General features: G+C 38.6%; 1 protein-coding gene across 3 annotated transcripts in view; it reads right to left on the bottom strand.

Annotated features, from left to right (window-relative positions):
* COP9 (COP9 signalosome, subunit CSN8) overlaps positions 1 to 20,891 on the bottom strand; it is a 39,204-nt gene that overhangs the window by 4,389 nt on the left and 13,924 nt on the right. Inside the window, exons 5-6 of one of the 3 annotated variants that reach the window (XM_088122806.1) lie at positions 11,670 to 11,833; positions 10,734 to 10,998 (exon numbers count right to left, since the gene is read on the bottom strand). In XM_088122806.1, coding sequence (XP_087978932.1) covers positions 11,694 to 11,833 — 140 coding nt within the window. In that variant the 3' untranslated portion in view covers positions 10,734 to 10,998; positions 11,670 to 11,693. Of the gene's footprint in view, positions 1 to 10,733; positions 10,999 to 11,382; positions 11,834 to 20,891 lie in introns of those variants that run through there. The other 2 variants (XM_088122807.1, XM_088122805.1) reach the window with 2 other exon arrangements.

Here is a 20,891-nt window from a genome sequence, read left to right as displayed (position 1 = left end):
ATTGAGAGAGAAAGAGAGTTGAGAGATTTTTAGTCTACCTTTAAGGTTTAGCTTACTGTTATATTTATAGAGCGCAAATCCTAAAACCATCAGGATATCTTATCTTGGATATATAGGATATCTTCTCCTGAATCTAAGGGAAATCCCAAGACCATCAGGATATCTTCTTCTTTTGAATTCCCAAATGGAATTTAAAATGTAGAAAATAGGATTTCCCTTCCATAACATTGCCCACACTCTCAAAATACATAGTATTAATTTTGAATCTTTATCCAAAATTAACATATATTTATATAATGTATCAATATACATTATATACATTTTCTTATATAATTTGAACATTTCAAATTATTTCATAATTTTTTATCCTCATTTTAGCCGTTGTGAGCTAGCAAGGGGACCTAATGGACCTACAGATCAGAAGCTCTAATGATGTAGATTAATCAGCCAAACTCATTAACCGAGTTAATCAACATTCGTTAACTGCGGGTCACTCCACTAAAGACCCGCAGCTGCACTCTTCTTACTGCATAATATTTTCATGTCCACGGATGTACTACTATTAACGGCAAATCAATCCTTCACGAGTGCTCGTAACTCTAGCTAGGCCAAATTACCGTTACCCATGAGTTACATCTTGCTCCTTAAATACCACTGCTTCTCTAATGAACAAACTGGTTATGGTTTAACCAATAACTATAAGTCCCTCTTGGGCCAATGAGAGAGTGGGGCCCCTTGTTCAAGTCCTGGAGTCAGGATGTAAGGGAACACTCATCTACTTCCCTAAAGTCGAGAAGGAGTGAATATCATCTTTCGTAGTTATCTTCCCAACTCCCCATTCGGTCTCGTCTCCAAAATGGTAGGATTATTGAGTCGGCAACCCGAGCCACTCTTACCCATACAAATCAAAGGACGGTCCCTTATAGGCAGGAGTCCATAATCTGCTCAAGATTAAGATTGAGTTACCTTGTCATCCTATTAGATAACAATCTATTAACTAACGATGATAGAGCCAATAATTAATTATTTCATGGTCTGATCTTTTACAAACTGATTGTATATGATACCCCTACATGTCTCTACATGAATGACTTGGGTAAAGTCGTTTGTAACTATTACAAAGCGAGTCGTATCCATAACGTTACCAGGATAAAGTACCCAACCTCATCCATGTACTATAGACCATTTAGGTTATTACTAGAACATTATCCACTTGTATATCGAATATATATTGTATATATATTGTATATCAAATATATACACTATATATTTAATGATGGAATAAAATACATACATGCGCAGCGGAAGCGAGCAAGGATAAAAATAACAATCTAGATGCATATTCCAACCTATGATTAAGCATGCATGATGATCATACATTATGATGCTTAGAGAAAGGGAGAGAAAATTACATACCTATGTAGCTTTTCAAACTACTTCAAATAGCTCCAATGAGGAGCACCAAGAGGTCTTCCTAGCTATTCTTAAGGCTTGGAATAGAGTGGTGAAACTCTTTTAGATAAGGAAAATTTGAGAGAAATATGAAGCTAAAAGAAGTTATGTAAGCTTTTCAAAACCATCAAAATGGCCAAAGGTTCCAAGAAGAATTAATGTTTGAACAAAGGCCTTCTTAAATAGGCAAAATTTCATGCAACTCTTGCATGTCTAAGTTCACCAAAAACTTACAACACATATTTCACTCATGCATGGTATGGCTAAGTGTCAAAATGCATGTCTAAGTTCACCAAAAGCTTACGACACACACTCCACTCATGCATGTCATGGTTAAGCGTCAAAATGTGGATTTTCTAGATTATTTAAATGTTCCACTCAACAAGTTAGTGGAATATTCTACCAACTTGGTTAAAACATTATTTTAATCTTCTTAGTTAACCTTTGACTTTGTCGGGTCAAAGTCAACTATTTGACTTTTTCCGAAATCTGACTGTTTGACTAATCCATGCCTCAGATTATGAATCCGCATTCATAATTTTAATATTTAAATCCTATTTAAATATTTTGACCAATTTTCTCAATTAATATCATATATCATTTACTTAATCATATCTCATATGATTAACCTAATTCGAACGATTCGAACTATACCTTCAAATTATTCCAAGTTTATTCCTATATTAGCTTGTCAGGGGACCTTATGGACCTACAGATCATGAGCTCCAACGATTCGAGATTTACCGGTTAAACTCTTTAACCTGGTTAACCAACATTCGTTAACTACCGGGTCACTCCACTAAAGCTTGTAGTTGTACTCTCCTTACTGTAGATATATTATGTCCATTTGATATAACCATGATCGGTAAGTCGACCCTTCACAGGTTGTTTGTAATACAGTTGGGTCAAAATACCGTTTTACCCTTGTAATTACCTCTTGTTCCTTAAGTCCCACTGATCCTCCAATGAACAATAATTTGTAGTCCAACTATCAAATAAAAAAAAAAGCCTCTCAAACCTTTTGATGAAGGTGGTGCCAAATGCTCAAAACCTGGATTCAACCCTTAAGAGAACAACTTTTCTACTATCTAGAAGTGGGTAGGAATTCCTTCTTGCACTCTATCTCCCTAGCTATCTACCTGGTTTTACCCTTGAAATGGGAGGCTTATTGAGCCAGCGCTATTGAGCTGCTCTCACCCACGCAGATCTAAGGATAATCCCGAATAAATAGAAGTTCATAGTTAGCTCAGGATTAAGATCGAGTTACCTAGGTCATCAAAGTTGAGATAGTCAGTTTTAGATAGTAAACGGTGTTAAAAAGTAAAAGTGACTATCTCATGGTCCGGTCTTATGCAAACTATTTGCACGGGACGCCCCCACTCGCATGTCTCCACATGAACAAATTAGGAACACATCGTTTGTACAAAGTGGGCCGCATCCATAATGTCCCCAGAATAAGGCGCCCAACTTTATTCCTATACTATAGACCATTTAGACTGCTAACTCAAACTTGATCCACATTTATGTCTCTACATAAAGTTTGAGTCTCATGTAATAGTCTAGGATCCTTAGTTTATTGGAATTAGATCTAGTAAAACATTTTATTGGATCAAATAACTACTTATTGATTATAAAATTCAATAACAACTTTATTGAATGATAAAGGTATATCTGGCATTTACAAACTATGAGTTTTAGGACATAAAACTCAACAAACTCCCACTTGGACTAAAACTCCAATGGTACATATTATTGAGTTTAAGTGAGAAAATACAAAAAGATCGTGCATACATTAGATATACATCCAATTATTCTCCCACTTGTCTTAGTTTACAAACCTCGTAGTCCTAGACTCTTTAGGTGACCCTCAAACACTTTAGCCGAGAATTCCATAGTAAATGGATCAGCAAGATTCTCTTCCGAGGCTATCTGAGTGACGACCACGTCTCCCCGGTGTACTATCTCCTTGATGAGATGGTATTTCCCCTCAATATGCTTTGCACGCTTATGGCTTCTAGATTCTTTGGAATTTACAACTGCTCCACTGTTATCACAAGAGAGAGCGATAGGCAAATGCATGTCTGGAACGATTTCCAGATCAGCCAAGAATTTCCTCAGCCACACTACTTCCTTTGCTGCTTCACAAGCAGCTACGTATTCAGCTTCCATTATGGAGTCCGCAATGCAAGTTTGCTTTACACTTCTCCACACTACTGCTCCTCCATTCAGAGTGAACACTAATCTCAATGTAGATTTTCTAGCATCTGTATCGGTCTGAAAATCAGAGTCAGTGTATCCAGTAAGGATCAGATGTTAGTACCATACACGAGCATATAGTTCCTCGTTCTCCTAAGATACTCGAGGATATTATTAACGGCAGTCCAATGATCATATCCTGGATTGGACTGAAATCTGTTTACTATCCCTACTACATAGCATATGTCAGGTCTAGTACATAACATAGCATACATTAAGCTTCCAACAGCTGAAGCGTAGGGAATATGTCTCATCCTCTCAACTTCTTGAGGTGTCTTAGGACACTGTTCCTGAGATAGGTGAATTCCATGTCTAAAAGGTAATAAACCTTTTTTCGAATTCTGCATCTTATATCTGGACAACATTTTGTCGATATAAGTTGCTTGAGACATGGCTAGTGTCTTGTTCTTTCAGTTCCGAACTATTTGAATCCCTAGAACATTCTGTGCATTTCCCAAAAATTCATTTTGAATTGTTTAGCTAATCTCAATGTACAAAACTAGAAACGCTACAGTAGAATTGACATTTTTTGTATACACAAGGTTCGTCAACATTTTGCTCAAAGCCATAAGATTTTATTGCAGTATCAAATCTTATATTCCAGGATCGAGATGTTTGCTTGAATCCATAAATGGATCTCTGAAGCTTACAAACCTTTTGTTCTTGGCGCTGTTCAATGAACCCTTATGGTTGGACCATATAGATACTCTCTTCAAGACTTCCATTTAGGAATGTTGTCTTGACATCCATCTGCCAAATTTCATAATCATAAAAAGTGACGATGGACAAGAGTATCCTAATCGACTTTAGCATGGCAACAGGAGAGAAGGTTTCCTCATATTCAACTCCCTCTCTCTGGGTGTAACCCGTTGCCACAAGTTGAGCCTTAAAAGTCTGTACTTTCCCGGCATGGTCTCGTTTTCTCTTGTAGATCTATTTACAACCAATTGGCTTTATGTTATTTGGCTGATCTACAAGAACCTAGACCGAATTGAAATACATTAATTCTATTTCGAGGTCCATGGCTTTTATGCACTGGACTCGGTCCACATCATTCATCGTCTGTTTATAGGTTGATGGATCCTCTATGCCGTCATCCGGTATGACGACTTGAGTTTCAGTTAAACCCAAGTAACGGTGAGGCTGATGAACAACCCTCCCACTACGTCGAGGCATTTCAACTATTGAGGAGGATATGACGACCAAAAATGCTAGTTCCATCAACTACTTTAGTTGATGAACTAGCTCTTTTTGTAGTGTTTTTGGACATCTCATTCAATACTAGCCTACTACGAGGTTGACGACTCCTAATGTGGCATTCCTCTAAGAATATGGCATTTGTCGACACAAATACCTTATTCTCTTGAGGATTATAAAACAAACCACCTTTTGATTCTTTTGGGTAACCTACAAATAGACATAATTTTGAACGTCGTTCCAATTTCTTAGGGTTTTGCACCAACACGTGTGCTAGATAGGCTCAAATCCTAAAGTGACATAAACTACCTTTACGCCCTTTCCATAACTCATAAGGTGTTTCAGAAACACTTTTAGAGGGAACATTGTTCAAAATGTAGACAACAGTCTCTAACGCATGTTCCCAAAAGGAATCGGGTAACTGAGCATAGCTCATCATAGAGCGAATCATGTCTAACAAGGTTCGGTTTCTTCTTTCAGATACATCATTTTGTTGAGGCGTACTAGGTGCAGAGAGTTGTAACTGAATTCCATGTTCTATCAAATAGTCTTGGAATTTCAAGTCCATATACTCTCCACCTCGATCTGATCGAAGTGTTTTTATTGATTTACCTAATTAGTTTTCAAATTCAGCCTTATATTCCTTGAACTTTTCAAGAGTTTCAGACTTGTGATGCATTAGGTAAATATGACCATACCTAGAATAATCATCAATGAAGCTGATGAAATATTCATACCCACCTCGAGCTCTTACGTTCATCGCAGTTGTCTGAGTGAACGAGCTATAAAGGTATCATGGCTCTAAGACCTTTTCCAGTAAAAGATCTTTTAGTCATCTTTCCCTCAAGACAGGACTCACATGGTGGTAAGGAGTCATCTTCTAACTTATTTAGAAGTCCACACTTAACCAGGCTCCCAATCCTATTGAGATTTATATGTCCAAGTCTTAAGTGCCATAAATAGACGTTAGAAGAAACCTTTTGTCTTTTATTCTGAGTTTCGACAGTTCTAAACATCTCAGTATTAAAGACAAAATTTGCTCTAGTTAGTCTTAACTTGTATAAGTTGTTTTCGAGTGTAGCAGAACAGCTTTGAATATCTTTTCTAAATATGAACGCTTCATTAATTTCAAAGGATATTCTTTACATTTGTTCTAATAAACATGAGATAGATATTAATTTCCTTTTCATAAGAGGAACATACAAAATATTTTCTAGTAAAATGAATCTATCTTCAAAAGACAACATTAAATCTCTTAGTGCCTTGGCCGAGACAACCTCTCCAGTTCCAACTTTGAGAGTTATCTTGCCTTCTTCCAGCTTCTTCCAGGAACTAGTTTCCTGAAATGAGAAACAAATATGGTTAGTGGCTCCTGAATCTAGTATCCAGGTGGAAGTATTATACTCCACTATACATGTTTCAACAACTAGTAAATCGTATTTACCTATTGTTGCTTTCTCTGTCTTCTTCTCGGCAAGGTACTTCGGGCAATTTCACTTCCAATGCCCATCTTGATTGCAACGGAAACAGATTTCCTTTGCAACATTCTTTCCCTTGTCAACCACGGGAGCCTTCCCCTTTTCCTTCTTCTTCTTCATTTGAACATTTCTGTTCTTTGAAGGTCCAGCTTTTGCTTTAGAGGTCGAACCTCTTGGTATTTTCTTTGTGGCGGCAACGTTTGCCTCCGCTTCCTTCCCGTTAGCCTTAGTAAGGTTCTGGAAACGCTGGAGCTCATTTAGAAGGGTTGTCAAGTTGAATTCTATTTTATTTAGAGCAGCATTGGTCTGAAATGGTATGAAGCTCTTCGGAAGAGACTCCATAATAAAACTTACTTGACTTGCCTCATCAATGGTGGCTCCGTTCACTTCAGCAGTATTGAAGTGAACCATCATGTCCACAGAGGTCCCCTCCTTCATATGTTTGTTGTAAACGTATTTAAGTGTCTCGTGTCTCAAGGTCGAAAAAGGTTGCTCGAACATCGCCTTTCATGAATCCATGATTTCCTTTGCAGTCATCAAGGGTTCATGTTTCTTTGCCAATACATTAGTCATGCTGGCAAGAATGTAGAAACGAGCCTTATCGTTGGCATTGACTCATTGATCAAATGCTTCTCGAACATTTTGGTTGGCATTTGCGGCAGGGTTTGAGGACATTCCTCAGTTAAGACGAATCGTAGGTCATCAATGACTAGTATTGTATTGAGATTGTTTTTCCACGTTGAATAATTATCTTCATTTAGTTTTTCCGAAGCTAAGAGTTGAACTATTGAGTTGTTCATGCTGAAAAACAAACATACTTTAGATTAGATATAAGTTCTAAATCCAATTTTAAGTTTAGCAAATTCTAATAAAGTACCCAACTTTTATTTATATTTGCAACGATACTACAATGGTTTAGAACAGCTTCCACCGAGGAGCAGTCGACCATTCCTCCATTAAATCAAGACAATCTTGACTAAATGCTAATACCAGAATAACTCTTATTCCTATAGCCTTAGTTATCGTTTGGTTTGGTCAAGAATATACTAACTCTTAGTAATTCTTGTAAGTGTGACCTTCCACTTTCAGACTTCTAAGATTAGGATCTATATGTTCGCGGTGTTACGAATTCTATAATACCACCATCCGATTGGTAAGGTCGCTTCAAGGCAGACATGCAAGCGCATTATAGGATTCTCACGGTGCGACCTAATGGAAGAGACCGTAGGATTTTGTTGACATTAATCCTTCACCAACTTACTATGAACTACTTCCCCTATTCACCATGTTCATAACCTATGCAAACACTCTCCGAAGGGAGGCCGCTCCCAGGGCGGCACGAAGCCAAGCATGGATCTCACGTTGTGAACTCTTAGGGACGCTAGAGCTTATAGTACGTTACTAATCTCCAGCTGAAGTGTTCTAGGCAATTTAGGGTATACTTTCACTGAGGCATATATTTAGGCTAAATAAACATATCCTACGTCTAGGTAATTGATCCAAATATAACTCTTATATTGGATTTGAACATACGTTGTCTAGGTGATAAACCAGTTTTATTACCTCACACCACTCACGCATGCTCATGAAATTGGTTAACACAACTCAAGAAACCGACTCAATCTCCAGGTAGGGGGTGTTCTGTAAATCGTCAACTTAAATACCCCCAGCCTTAGACAAGATTTTATTGGGTGAGTGATCTTGTTTTACCAATTTATGAGTTAACGACATAATTTTGCCTATGAAAACTTTGCATTGGCCATTAACCTTAGTGAGCATGCATATTATCTTTGTTATGGATTTTAATGTCTATCTCTTTTATAACACTTATAAACTATAGACATGCTCCATAACCATGTATGGAATAAAATACATACATGCGCAACAGAAGCGAGCAAGGATCGAAATAACAATCCAGATGCATATTTCAACCTAGGATTAAACATGCATGATCATATATTATCATGCTTAGAGAAAGAGAGAGAAAATTACATATCTTTGTAGCTTTTCAAGCTTCTTCAAATAGCTCCAATGAGGACCACCAAGAGGTCTTCCTAGCTATTCTCAAGGCTTGGAATAGAGTGGTGGGGCTCTTTTAGAGAAGAAAAATTTAAGAGAAATATGGAGTTAAAAAGGAGTTATGTAAGCTTTTCAAAACCATCAAAATGGCCAAAGGATCCAAGAAGAATTAATGTTTGAACAAAGACCTTCTTAAATAAGCAAAATTACATGCAACTATTGCATGTCTAAGTTCACCAAAAGCTTACAACACATATTTCACTCATGCATGGCATGACTAAGTGTCAAAATGCATGTCTAAGTTCACCAAAAGCTTACAACACACACTTTTAATATCTACTGTATATCAAATATATATTGTTCCAGTTATATTAAATAACATTGGATCTTAGTTTATTGTAATACGAGTAATGCAAAGAAATAATTAAATAGTTTTTATTAATAATAAATAAAATGTTTACAAATTACAAACTCATGAGCTCAGGGCAAGTCAATGTTTCGAGTGTTCATAACTCTAGCTTGGTCAAATTACTGTTTTACCCCTAAGTTACATCTTGCTCCTTAACTCTAGTTTGTTTCTTTCTTCTTGTATTTTGTCCATTTTTTTTCATTTTCTTCTTGGGTTGTTCTGCTTAGAGCTTGAGTTTATCTTTCTCTCCTCTTCCGTTTGTATTGTTCTTGGATATTGAAGCTAATAGAAGTTTTGCTCTCACCTTGCACAGTGGATGTAGACCACATTGGTCGAACAACTATAAATTTTTGGTGTCATCTTCTCTTCCCTTATCTACTTGATTTAGTGTTAATATTTCTTAGTGGATTTATTTGGATTAATGATTAATATTGTTTGATAAAAGAAGCCGTGGTTATTGGTGTATTTTGCACAACAACACTAATTATCAAAGCAAAGATATTTCTCTCTTCAAATTCTCCTCCCAAAATTTTGCAAAACTTCGAATCTACCTTAGTGAGGTATTTCCTTTGTATTGATTATATTTACATAATTTTGGACTTTGTACTAAGGTGTAGGTGCACCCTTGAATTGTGAGAGTGATTTGATCTTGTACCAATGAAAAAGATCGATGTAGGTTGGATCTTGAACTTGCAAAAGGGCCCAAATAGAGTAGTTGATCGATTTGGTTCTCACTCATAAGAGGGTCGACACAATAAAATACCCAAGAATGAGCCTTTGAAAGTGGAGTAGAAATTTTCAAACCACTAAAAAATTTCTTAGTGTCATTTCTTTCTCTATAATCTTTTAACTTGTGCATTTAAATCTGATTTGATTTTTTGTGATTCTTGATTTTAATTTTAAAATCTAAAAGTTGGCACGGAATTTATTTATCCTTTTTAGTGTTGTCGTTCGTACCTATAACTCAAATTCAAATACATTTGAAATACTGTTAAAAAAGCCACAAAATTATGCTATATTGAAAAAAGAAATTAAAAGAAAGTTCTAACATGTTTTTAAATCCATATATAACATTTGTTATCTAATGAATTTTTTCCAGAGAAGAAAAGTAGTGCTATAAGAAAAAGTGAAATTTCAAAATGTAGAAATATTGTTTTAAAGACTACTCTTTTTGTTTTTGTTTAAATAGAAAATAGAAAACATAAAAACCAAGAGCCAAAATGGCTATCAAAATTAGGGCTTGAATAACTAAAAAAAATTATAAAAACTTTTTTTTATAACTTTCTGAATTTAACTTACAAGGTCAAAAATTGAAAACTAAAAATTTAGTTGATTATCGAGATCCTTTTCAAGAATGAAAAACCAAAAATAGAAAACAAAATTTTGATATATCTCTCCCTGACAAATTTTCCTCTAACTTATCTATTTAAAACTTCTCTTATTAACATTTTGGTTCCAAGCCGACCACAATATAGATCAACTAATTAAAACACCTATATTCGATAATAAGATTGCTAGTTCAAATTCCACCCCCACATTGTACTAAAAAAATATTTTAGTTTTAATAATTTCTCTAACTACTCTTTTCCTCTAACCTATCCTTTGCTCTCCAATTTTTCTTTCTATAAATTTACTTTCTAAAATCTTTCATAACTTTTCTCTTTAAAATGCCAACATAAACTTAGTTGGACCGTAATTTTTTTTTTTTTTAGTACAACATTGTGGGGGTGGGGGTTCGAACTCATGACCTTCTGGTCAGAGATAGGTGTCTTAACATTTGAGCTATACTCGGTTTGGCAGCTGGACCGTAATTAACATTTCTCTCTTTCTATCTCAGTTTCTTTTCCTACCTATTTGTCATTCACCATTCAATAGGAATCTAAATAAATTTGAAAAACTTAATACCCGATAGAAATAGCATAGAAATTCAAATTATAATACATATTTTATTTGATAGTTTTGGTGTAATATTATTTCTTTCTAAATTTATCATTGTAGAGCATATTAAATATTTTTCCTATGATTGACAATGTAGCATTTAAAGTATAGTTAGGAGAGCATCTAAAGCCTTGTCATCGAGTTGTTTTGGACGGATCAACTTTGATGAATGAATAGCTTTTGTGCTTTTCCTTTCAATTTGGCCAACAACTTCTTGAATCTTTGCAATTTTATGTTTCTTTGAATTGCCTGCCAAAAATATTCTAGTAAGATTGATCATGGCATTTGATTCAAAAATCAAAGAATTTATTCTTTTATCTCAAGAGCTTTGATTTAAGGCAACCCATTTCTAACCTAAACCTTAAAGGTTGAAATCGAATTGAGTGATAGTTTTAGTGTTTGTGAATTCGGGGTTCACGTACCGAAAAGATTCCTGATTCTAATTTACTATGATTTTCATATCATCTAAGGTTTAACATTTAACTTCAAAAGCTATATATGATAGTAAATGAACAAAAGATATACTAGGTTAGGTTTCTATTAAATAATACATTTTAAAAAATTATGCAAACTCCAAGAACTAAAATAAAATATTGTAAAATTTAAAAACCAAAATAAAGTTAATGCACCATAAACATCAAAGAAACCTGATTAATGTGAAATTCATTTACAAGCAAAAGAGTAAGAGTCTCTAGAATATAAGCCAAGGGAACATTAGCAAACGGTGCCCCAAAAAGATTGGTTGTGGAACCAAATAGATGACCCCCAAAGAAAGGTCTTGCTAAGGTTAAAAACTATACAAAAGTAAACAATCTCAAATTCTGAAATATAACCGTTCACAGTTGGGGGGTACCAAGTCTTCCAAAGAAAAGAATAAGAATATCCACAAAGCACTGCTAGCTCTAAAGAACATAGAATACCTGAGTACTAAAGCATTTATGCTCTCAATGTTCAAGATGGAAGACATATTCGGTCAACCGCTGCAATTTACTGGAATCTAACTTCTGCTCTGACACAATTTGTTGCTTCTTCACAGTGAGCATTTGAGAAGCAAGATCAACAATCCATCCTTCTTGTGTTACATCTGCAAATAGAAACCAGCCCTATTAGTTTGTTACCGACCACAAGGGAAGGGGGAAACACCTAATGTAATCCACATAATATAGCTATTTAAAAACCAGCCTAATTTAAGGAACGTTTATAAATTATATAATCGAACGTGCGATTCTTATCTCGAAATACAGAACAGAGTCATTTTGGCAATGTGCAAGGTAGAAAATCCCAATGGGTGTACCCAAAAAAAAACAAAAAACCCAATGGGTATGATTATCTGGAAGTTTCCATATTCTTCTATTTTTGAGTTGGTTATTTACTGAATGTTTCTAGATAAATCGGAGTCATTCACATGACCAACTTTGTCGGTATAATAATTAGTCTGCTATACAGGTGTGAGGAATAAGCGATGCAAGTCAGTTGGGACTTGGTGAGAGCTAGTAAAAGTTAGAGTAGGCAGATAATGCTTAGTGTTTCATAAGAGTGGCCTACCAAGTTGACCTACTCCAAACAAACGGAAGCAGCAGAATATATTAGAACACAAGCTAAGTCAAGAAGTCACTCAAAGTTCTATTTGTATGTCTCTAACTCTAGTTTGGTCAGTGGCCACAAACTGATGGTGAAGGGTAAATATAAAAAGATGTGTTGCATTTTCATTGTTGGAAACAGCAGTGACTGACTACAAGTGGTGTTCGGCTGAAGGCTGAATTTTGTTAGCCGGTCCCAAGGCCACCTTAGGTGGCAGTCCAAAGAACAACTTCAACCTCCTTAGGGTAGTTCGTCTTCCAAATCGCAAAGTAGGTCTTTTAATAAGATTTCCAGCATCTTTGGTCAGAGTCTGCATATCATTTTTGCAAGAATACACTCCATTAATTGGGATCCATCGTCTCCTCTCTTCAGCATGCAAGAAGTGGGCGTTCTCTGACATGACATGTTTATAAGACTAATCCAAGATTCAACTTCTTGATCATTAAGATTCCTACAAAATCCAAGGTTCCATCCAGAGCATTCAGTCATTGATGACCGCATTGATGATACCCTTCTGGAAAAATTCGAAACATTAGGATTAAGTCATCTTTTAGAATGTTCAAAGAATTTTAAAAGAATTCAACAGATAAACCATCAGACTCGATGCCTTGCAATTGCCCAAGATAGAGATGGCATTGCCGATCTTGCTTAGTGAAATCTTTTTCCGATCAATAGCTGTACTCTTCAAAATGTGGTCCCAGCGTCCTGGCAAAAATCTGGTGATCTCCTCTTCATAGTAGACTTTGGAAAAGAATTTGAACTCTGACGCAGTTTCAGAGGGATTAGGCTGCTTCCGTTCAAGAAAGGATTTCAGTAAGAAGAGGAATATTAGTCTCCTAGCAAAATGGGGATGGAGATCGCGATTGAGGAACACGCCTTATGGAGGACAATTGCTGCTAGTAAATACTGCCTCACAAAAGAGAATGGATCCCAAACCTCAAAAGCTCCATGAAGTTCAAAGGTCCTTGGAAATCAATTGTCAAACGTTGTAGCCTTGTGGATAAATGGTACCAGTTGAAGCTGGGCAAGGAAGACATACTTTGGGAAGATTTATGGCTAGGAGAGGCCACAATAGTAGCTTTTTTTCCCAAGATTCTACAGTGTGGTTAATTCTAAGGGAACAAGTTTGTGCAAGTTCTGGCAGAAACATAAATTACAAATAGTTGGAACTTGCATTTTAGAAGAAACCTCACTGAAGCAGAGAGCAATAGGTGGATTAACCTGATTGATCTCCTAGGGCACATTAGGCCTTCTACGTGAGAGGATGTTAAGAGGTGGACCCTCCATAGCGGTGGCCTTTACACAGCAAAGCTCTTGTCCCTGCTCTAACCAACTTTCATGCTCCTTTTGAGAATGCACTAATCAAGATCATGTGGAAGGCCAATATTCCCTAAAAGGTGAAGGTCTTTGGGTGTTTGTTCAAGGAAAGCTGAATACATGTGACTTGCTGCAAAGGAAATGCCCAAATGTTTCCCTTTATCCAAATTGGTGCGGCCACCTTTTCTTCCAATGGACCAACGCTACTGCCATTTGGTCAAACATTTTCAGTTATTTGGTATTAGTTGGTGTTTCCCTAAAAAGGGCAATGAAGCCCTTCTTCAACTTATTAGTGGTGTTCCTTTTAAAGGACGGACCAAAGCTCTCTGGTCTAACACGGTTATGGCTTATGCTTGCTAAGAGATCATTTCTTGTACCAAGTTGTGGAATTCCATTAGGCTCTTTGCATTCACAAGTGTTCTCTCTCTACACTTTTTTGTAATTATGTACAAATTTTGGCCAACCAGCAATCCCTTTTGTAACTTATCTCATCCCCTCTTTCTTTCTCATCATCTTTCTTCATTAAAATATCTCCTTTTTACAACAAAATAAATAAATAAATAAAAGTGGTTTCTTCCTTATAGCATTGATGAATTTGTGGAAAACTAAGTTTTCATCACTTAGCCACTAAAGTTTGCATCTTTCCACCTAGAACATTTTCTCTTTCACAGTAAGGTCGAGAATTTTCCAAGGAACCTATCAGTATTTTGCTGTTGGTTAAAACTTTGATATTCTTCCAAGGGGTCGAAATCAGCAACCTGTTGTATAACGGTATAAAGGTCATCCTTTTGCTTTTTGAATGTGCCCAAATTCTTCTGTGTCCTGGTTTTGAGCTGCTCCTTTAGATTTTTTTAATTTCAACATGAAACTAAGCCTTACCACCCTCGAGGATTACATTTACAGGAATTCCCCCAATTAGTAACAAGCAGAGTCTAACAAAGGATGCTTGAGCCACATATTCTCATAACCAGAAAGGGATGGATCCCCACTTGAAACCCACTGAAGAATGGTGGAAAGTGGTCAATTGACTCTTCCAAACCTATCAACTTCAGCATCAGAAAACTTGTTCATTCAATCATCTTAAAGGTGCTGGCGGAAAGGCTCAAAAAAGTCCTCCCTTTCATCATCGACGATTCCCAGGCTGCTTTTGTGGAGGACGTCACCTAATAGATGCTATTCTCGTAGCTTTGGAAGTGGTGGTTGACTGGAAAACGGAAAGAGGAGTCTTTTTTATTAAACTGGATCTCAAAAAAAGCTTATGACAAAGTGGATTGGGACTACTTAGATGCAGTTTTGGAAAGGAAAGACTTTGGTAAAAGATGGAGGATGTGGATGCAAGGGTGCCTCCCGACGGTCAATTTCTCTATCATCATAAATGGAAGACCAAGAGGGAAAATCCATGCTAAGAAAGGGCTGAGACAAGGGGATGCTATCTCTCCTTTCCTTTTTACTCGTGGGAGATTCTCTTAGCCTTGCTATTCACTTCTGCTGTGAGAAAAGATTCCTGAAAAATGTTGTGGTTGGTAAAAGGGAAGCTGCGATTACTCACCTCCAGTATGCGAACGACACTCTAATTTTTTGCCAAGATGAGGAAGATAACCGTAAGGTTTACCTAACTCAAAATGATGATATTAGAACAATAATCAAGGATAAACTCGTTCGAATAGCACAAAATAACAATCCCAGCCTTTTAGAGAGTGCCGGTCCTCTTCTCTACTGTCTTCCTAACTCAACTAAACATAAAAACATCAAAAGAAGTTCAACAGATAAAATAGGTACTCCCGCCATGCCAGCCACCATCATTAATGAACCAACTAACTGTCAACACGTACAATACCGCTTCTACCCCTCCTAGCATATGTATTAATGATCGGGCATCTCACAATAACTTGGAAAGGTGGTGGGCTTTTCTTAACCTTTTTATGATGGGAGCAAGCCTCTCGTTTTGGTTTCAAGGCTGATTTCCTTCCCATCAATTATTATTTGGGCGTTCAGCCCGGGGAAAGTACAAAAGAGCCTCTTTTTGGGACTCTATTGTGGACAAATTTAGGGCCAAGACCGAAACTGGAAGAACCTTATGTTGTTTAAGGGGGGAAGATAAGCTCTTGGTTCATTGGTCCTGAACAGCATCCCTTTATACGCTTTCTCCATTTTCAAAGCCCCTGCTAAGGTAATTGCCGAAATGGAGAGAATAGTTAGAAATTTCTTTTGGAACGGCACCGGCTACCACCCACAATATCATTTAGTGAAATGGGAGCATGCCTCTCTCCCAAAGATCTATGGGGGCCTCGGGATTGGTGTCTTCCAACAGTGGAATGATGCTTTATTGCAGAAATGGCTATCGAGATTTACCCAAAAAGAAGACCCCTTATGGAGGTGGGTGATTGCTAGCATTTATGGGGATGAAAATAGTGCATGGCTTCCCCACCCCACTTCGAGAAGGAAGGCTACTGGCAGCCCTTGGGTGGATATCGCAAAGCAGAGTAACTGTTTCTTAAAGTTCACTCCTTCAAAGTAAACAATGGAAGAAAGATTAAATTTTGGAAAGATACTTGGTTAGGGAATAGTCCCCTTGCAACATAATTCCCAGATTTATTTAGAATGTCGGCTAAAAAAGACAATACTGTGAGGAGCAAGCTGATGGGAATTTAGGCTTCAGAAGAGGTTTGAGAGACCATGAGATGCCCAACTGGTTGCGGCTAGTGGATTTGTTGGCTTCCTTCCGATTTGGGAATGGTGAGGATAAGCTAGGATGGAACATGGAGGGGAAGAAAAAGTTCACCACAAGTTCTGCTTTTCACAAAATTACTGAGGTCACTCCCAGGTTCCTCTCCCCCCTAGTTAAAGCTATCTAGAAGTCCCCTTTCCCCCAAAAAAAAAATTCGAAGTTTTTTTTTGGAGTGTGGCTTATAGAAGCCTCAACACTAACAAAAAGCAGCAGAAAAAGCTTCCTACATGGGCGCTTTCTCCCTCGGTTTGTCCTCTATGCTTACGGAATGCAGAGGAAATTGACCACCTCTTCTTACACTGCTCTTTCGTTCATAAGGGATGGTCCTTCATTATGAGTAAGTGCGGTATTTTGGGATGCCCCCTTGGTTAATAGATGACTGGCTCTTGGAGGTGGCTCGGAGGGGACATTAAAAGGAAAAGCTAAAGCTTTGTGGAGTTGTGCGGCTAGAGCCTTACTTTGGGGCTGATGGAGAGAAAGGAATCAAAGAGTTTTCAACAATTTGGTGACTTCCTTTGATATTTTTTGTGAACATGTACAGATTACTCATCCTCTTGGTGCCTTGTAGAAAATTCTTCTGTAATTACAGTATAGGCTTATTTCTACAATATTGGAAAGTTGTAATGTGGTAGCTCTTTGGGGAGCCGCCTTGGCCCCTGCCTCTAGGCTGTTGCTTCTATTGTCCTTAGTGCATCCCAATTTCTTATCAAAAAAAAAAAAAAAACTGATCAAGAAGGGATTGAGTCACGTAGCATTTCAAGTTGGACCAATATAGCAGATCTTTGGTCCAAGTCCTCCTTCTTTTGGGATTACAGCTTCCGCAGGCCACTAAAGGAAAAGGAATTTGAAGATTGCATGCGTCTATTCCACATCCTAAGCAAGTATGTCCCTCCTCCCCAAGATGACAAATGGATTTGGCCCCTTGACACGACTAGATCTTTCTCCATAAGTTCCGTCTTCAGACACTTGACTTCAGCCAAATACCACACTGCCTCCACTAGAGGTGTAAAATTTCTGGGTCGGGTCGGTTCTCAGACAAAACCACCGAAGTTTCTCGATTCAGAGTCGGTTCGGTTTCAATCGGGTCGGTTTGTGTCGGTTCTGTTGGTTTTTTCCTTTTCTGTTTTGCCTTTTTTTCACTCACTTCCTTCTTAAAATGAAAACAGCGAGATTCATGAGAATACGAATTGAAACCGGTTTCTCTGTTGAAATTGAAATTGAAAACAAATATTTCTTTATTTGAAATTGAAATTGTACAAAATTCTTCTTATTTCAATATCTTTCCTATTTGAAATTAAAGTTGATAGAAAATCCATATCCATCCTATTTTTTAGAGCAAACCCAGATTTCTTTTAGGGAGAGCAAAAATCCATATTCATCTTTTAAAAAGAGAGAGCAAAACCCAGATCCATCTTCTTTTGAGAGAGAGAAATTTACATCCATCTTTTCTGGAAGAGAGCAAACCCAGATGGATTTTCGTGAGAGAGAATAGATCGATCTTTTGAGATTTTAGTGAGAGAGAGAGCAGATAAATCTTTTGATATGATTGTGATAGAGAGCAGATTCATCTTCAGAGAAAGAACAGATCTGAAATTCACAGATTTGGGATTTGGGTACTCAACAAATCTCTCACATCTCTTCCACAATCAAGATCACTGTTTTCCGACCACCAACATGACCCCCTGGAACTACCAGCCCCGTAATCTAGTTATTGAAAGGAAATCCTTCACCATCAACGTTGATAAGCACTACAGAGGGAGTCGTGCTAGGATCACTGAAGCTGGAAGGGATTCATCCTTCTCCTTATATCTCAACTTGGGCCTCTGTAAATTGGGTTACTTCTTCCCTTAGCCTGCTGCTCGACACCCGACTCACACACAAGTTCTTTCGAGAGGAGTGATGACTACACCCTCTGGTTCGAAAAACTCAACAATAAAAAAGGCTACTGGGTGGAACTCAATAAGCTCAACAACAATGGAGGAAAAAATAGGATTATGCTCCCCTCTGGTTTGGAAAAAGGAGGCTGGAAAGCTTTCTACAACCTTCTCAATGGCTATCCGACTTCTGATAAGTCATCCTGGAACAACCCCCCCCCCCCCTCGCCTCTATTTGCTGATCATCCCCCCGCCACTGAAACCAGGGAATAAGCCACCCTCCCTCTTCCACCGACACCCATGTTACAAAGACCACACACTTTGACTTTGGACCAACCCACCAAGTCTTCCCTTTTTCCCGAATTATTTGCCTGGAGTTGATGGGTTATTGTTCAACGCCAATCGTTTCATGATGATTGGCACCCAATCCTCATGGCCTTACAAGAGTCCATCAGCGACCACTGCTCCCTGAGTCCTATTCATGCCGATAAAGCCCTCCTCAGGTGCAAGGATGGCTCACAAGCTCTTACCCTTACCCAAAACCCCGAGTGGCAAAACATTGGACCTTTCCAGCTCCGTTTTCTCCAATAGAGTACCAAGAACATAAACTCTAACCGCCAAGACCCCTCCTACGGCGGCTGGATCATAATCCGTGACCTTCCCCTCCATCTATGGAATGACACAGTTGTTCCTTTCATTGTGGATCGATGTGGCGGCTTCATGCAGTCTCTAGTTCCTCTTCCAGCCTCCGTGAACTCATGGAACTCAAGATTAAGGTCAAGAGCAACAACATGGGCTTTATCCCGGCAACCGTCGAGCTCCCTCCATCCCTCACTCATGAAGACATTATTACCGTCCATATTGACCCTTTTTTCATTGTCGAAAACCTGGTGGGTCGCAGACACTATGCTCGTGGTGGACATAGAAACCCCCCGAAATCAACAGCCGGAAAAGCACCCGCCGGAAAACCTCCCTCTCGGCGCCAGACCTTCGCCGTCGTGGTTCCCAACCTTGCAGTTACTGCTGAGACTGACACATGGGCCCACAAATCTGGAGACCCGACACTGTCGTCTGCGTCTCGACAGACATCCCTGACAAAGTCCAAAGGGAAGGAAAAAGTCATTGACTTTTCTGCCCCTCTTCCCTTGAGCTCCCCACCTCAGGTACAGCCACCTTTAATGATACACGAAAATAGCAAAAATGTTACTGTCAGGGATAAACTATTGCCACCTTCTTTGACCTATAAAGGGAAACCTAACCCCCTTCCCATTAGCCCCCTATAAGAAGATCTAGAGGATATCGACTACTTTTCCAGCCCCCTCCTCGAGGAAAGCCCAAAACTATCCCTCTGTAGCAGCCTTCGGACACCCATCATCCCAAAAATCCTTTTTGGTGATTTGCCCACTCACGAGATCACCAATAACCCTACCACCAATCACCCAGCTGAAGCTACTTACATCACACCAACCTCCTCTCCCTCCAATGTTGTCCCACTACTGGAACCTAAAGACTCTGATGCACAACCTATCACTGCCAACTCGCTGAACATAGACTTTGTTGATAGCGAAATGGCTAAGGCCTTCTTCTCCCCTGACCGTTTCAAGCACTACCTAGACAATTACTTGCAAGAGATGGGCCTTTACATGATGGTCATCCCTCCGACGATCCCACCACACAGGCCACAAACAAAGCCACAACAAAAGACTAAAGCAGGAGCCAGAGAACTGAAGAATCTCTCCACCTCTATTAATTACGAGAAGAGGAAGACACTACTTGGGGGGCCCTCATCTATCAGATGAAGCTTCTCTCATGGAATGTTAGAGGGTTGGGCTCATGGAAGAAAATAGCCCTTATAAAACAGTCAATCTCCCACTATAATCCAAATCTTGTTATTCTACAAGAAAATAAGCTCGCATCTGTTGACCCCCTCATCATCAAGTCCCTTTGGAGCTCACATGGGATCAATTGGTCCGCCCTCAATGCTACGGGTTCTAGCGGAGGGATCCTTTTTCTTTGGAACAAATCAGACTTCGCTATGGATGAGATCATTGAAGGTGATTTCTCCCTCTCCATTAATTTTTGTCTTGCTGATGGCTTCTCTTTCTAGATCACAGGCATTTATGGTCCCTCTTCCTCTGGTACCCGCCACCTTTTCTAGAAAGAACTGCAAGATCTCTCCTATCTTTGTGAGGCACAGTGGATTTTAGCAGGGGACTTCAATGCTTCCAGATGGTCCTGGGAAAAATCTCACAGTAGACCCCTCACAAAAAGCATGAGGCTTTTCAATTCCTTCATTGAGGCCACCGAACTTTCGGATATCCCATTGAGCAACGGGAAGTACACCTGGTCTAATAACAGATCTTTCTCCCTTATTGATAGATTTCTTTTATCTAACGGTTGCATCAACAGATTTGGGTTGCCCTTGGCTAAGAGAATAGACAGAGCTATATCAGACCACTTCTCCATCCTCTTAGACTTTGGCCAAAACAACTGGGCCCCACCCCCTTCAGATTTGAGATATGTGGCTTGCCCATAAGTCCTTCTCACCCTTCCTTGAAAGATGGTGGCGTTGCAACCCAACCAACGAATGGCCAGGTCATGGATTGATGATGAAACTCAAATCCCTTAAACTTGCTTTAAAA

The sequence above is a fragment of the Momordica charantia genome, assembly GCF_013281855.1.
Source record: "Momordica charantia cultivar OHB3-1 chromosome 4 unlocalized genomic scaffold, Mcharantia_2.0 BLBB01000004.1, whole genome shotgun sequence".
NCBI lineage: Eukaryota > Viridiplantae > Streptophyta > Magnoliopsida > Cucurbitales > Cucurbitaceae > Momordica > Momordica charantia.
The sequence above is the reverse complement of the archived record's forward strand: the minus strand, read 5'-3'. Positions and strand labels throughout refer to the sequence as shown.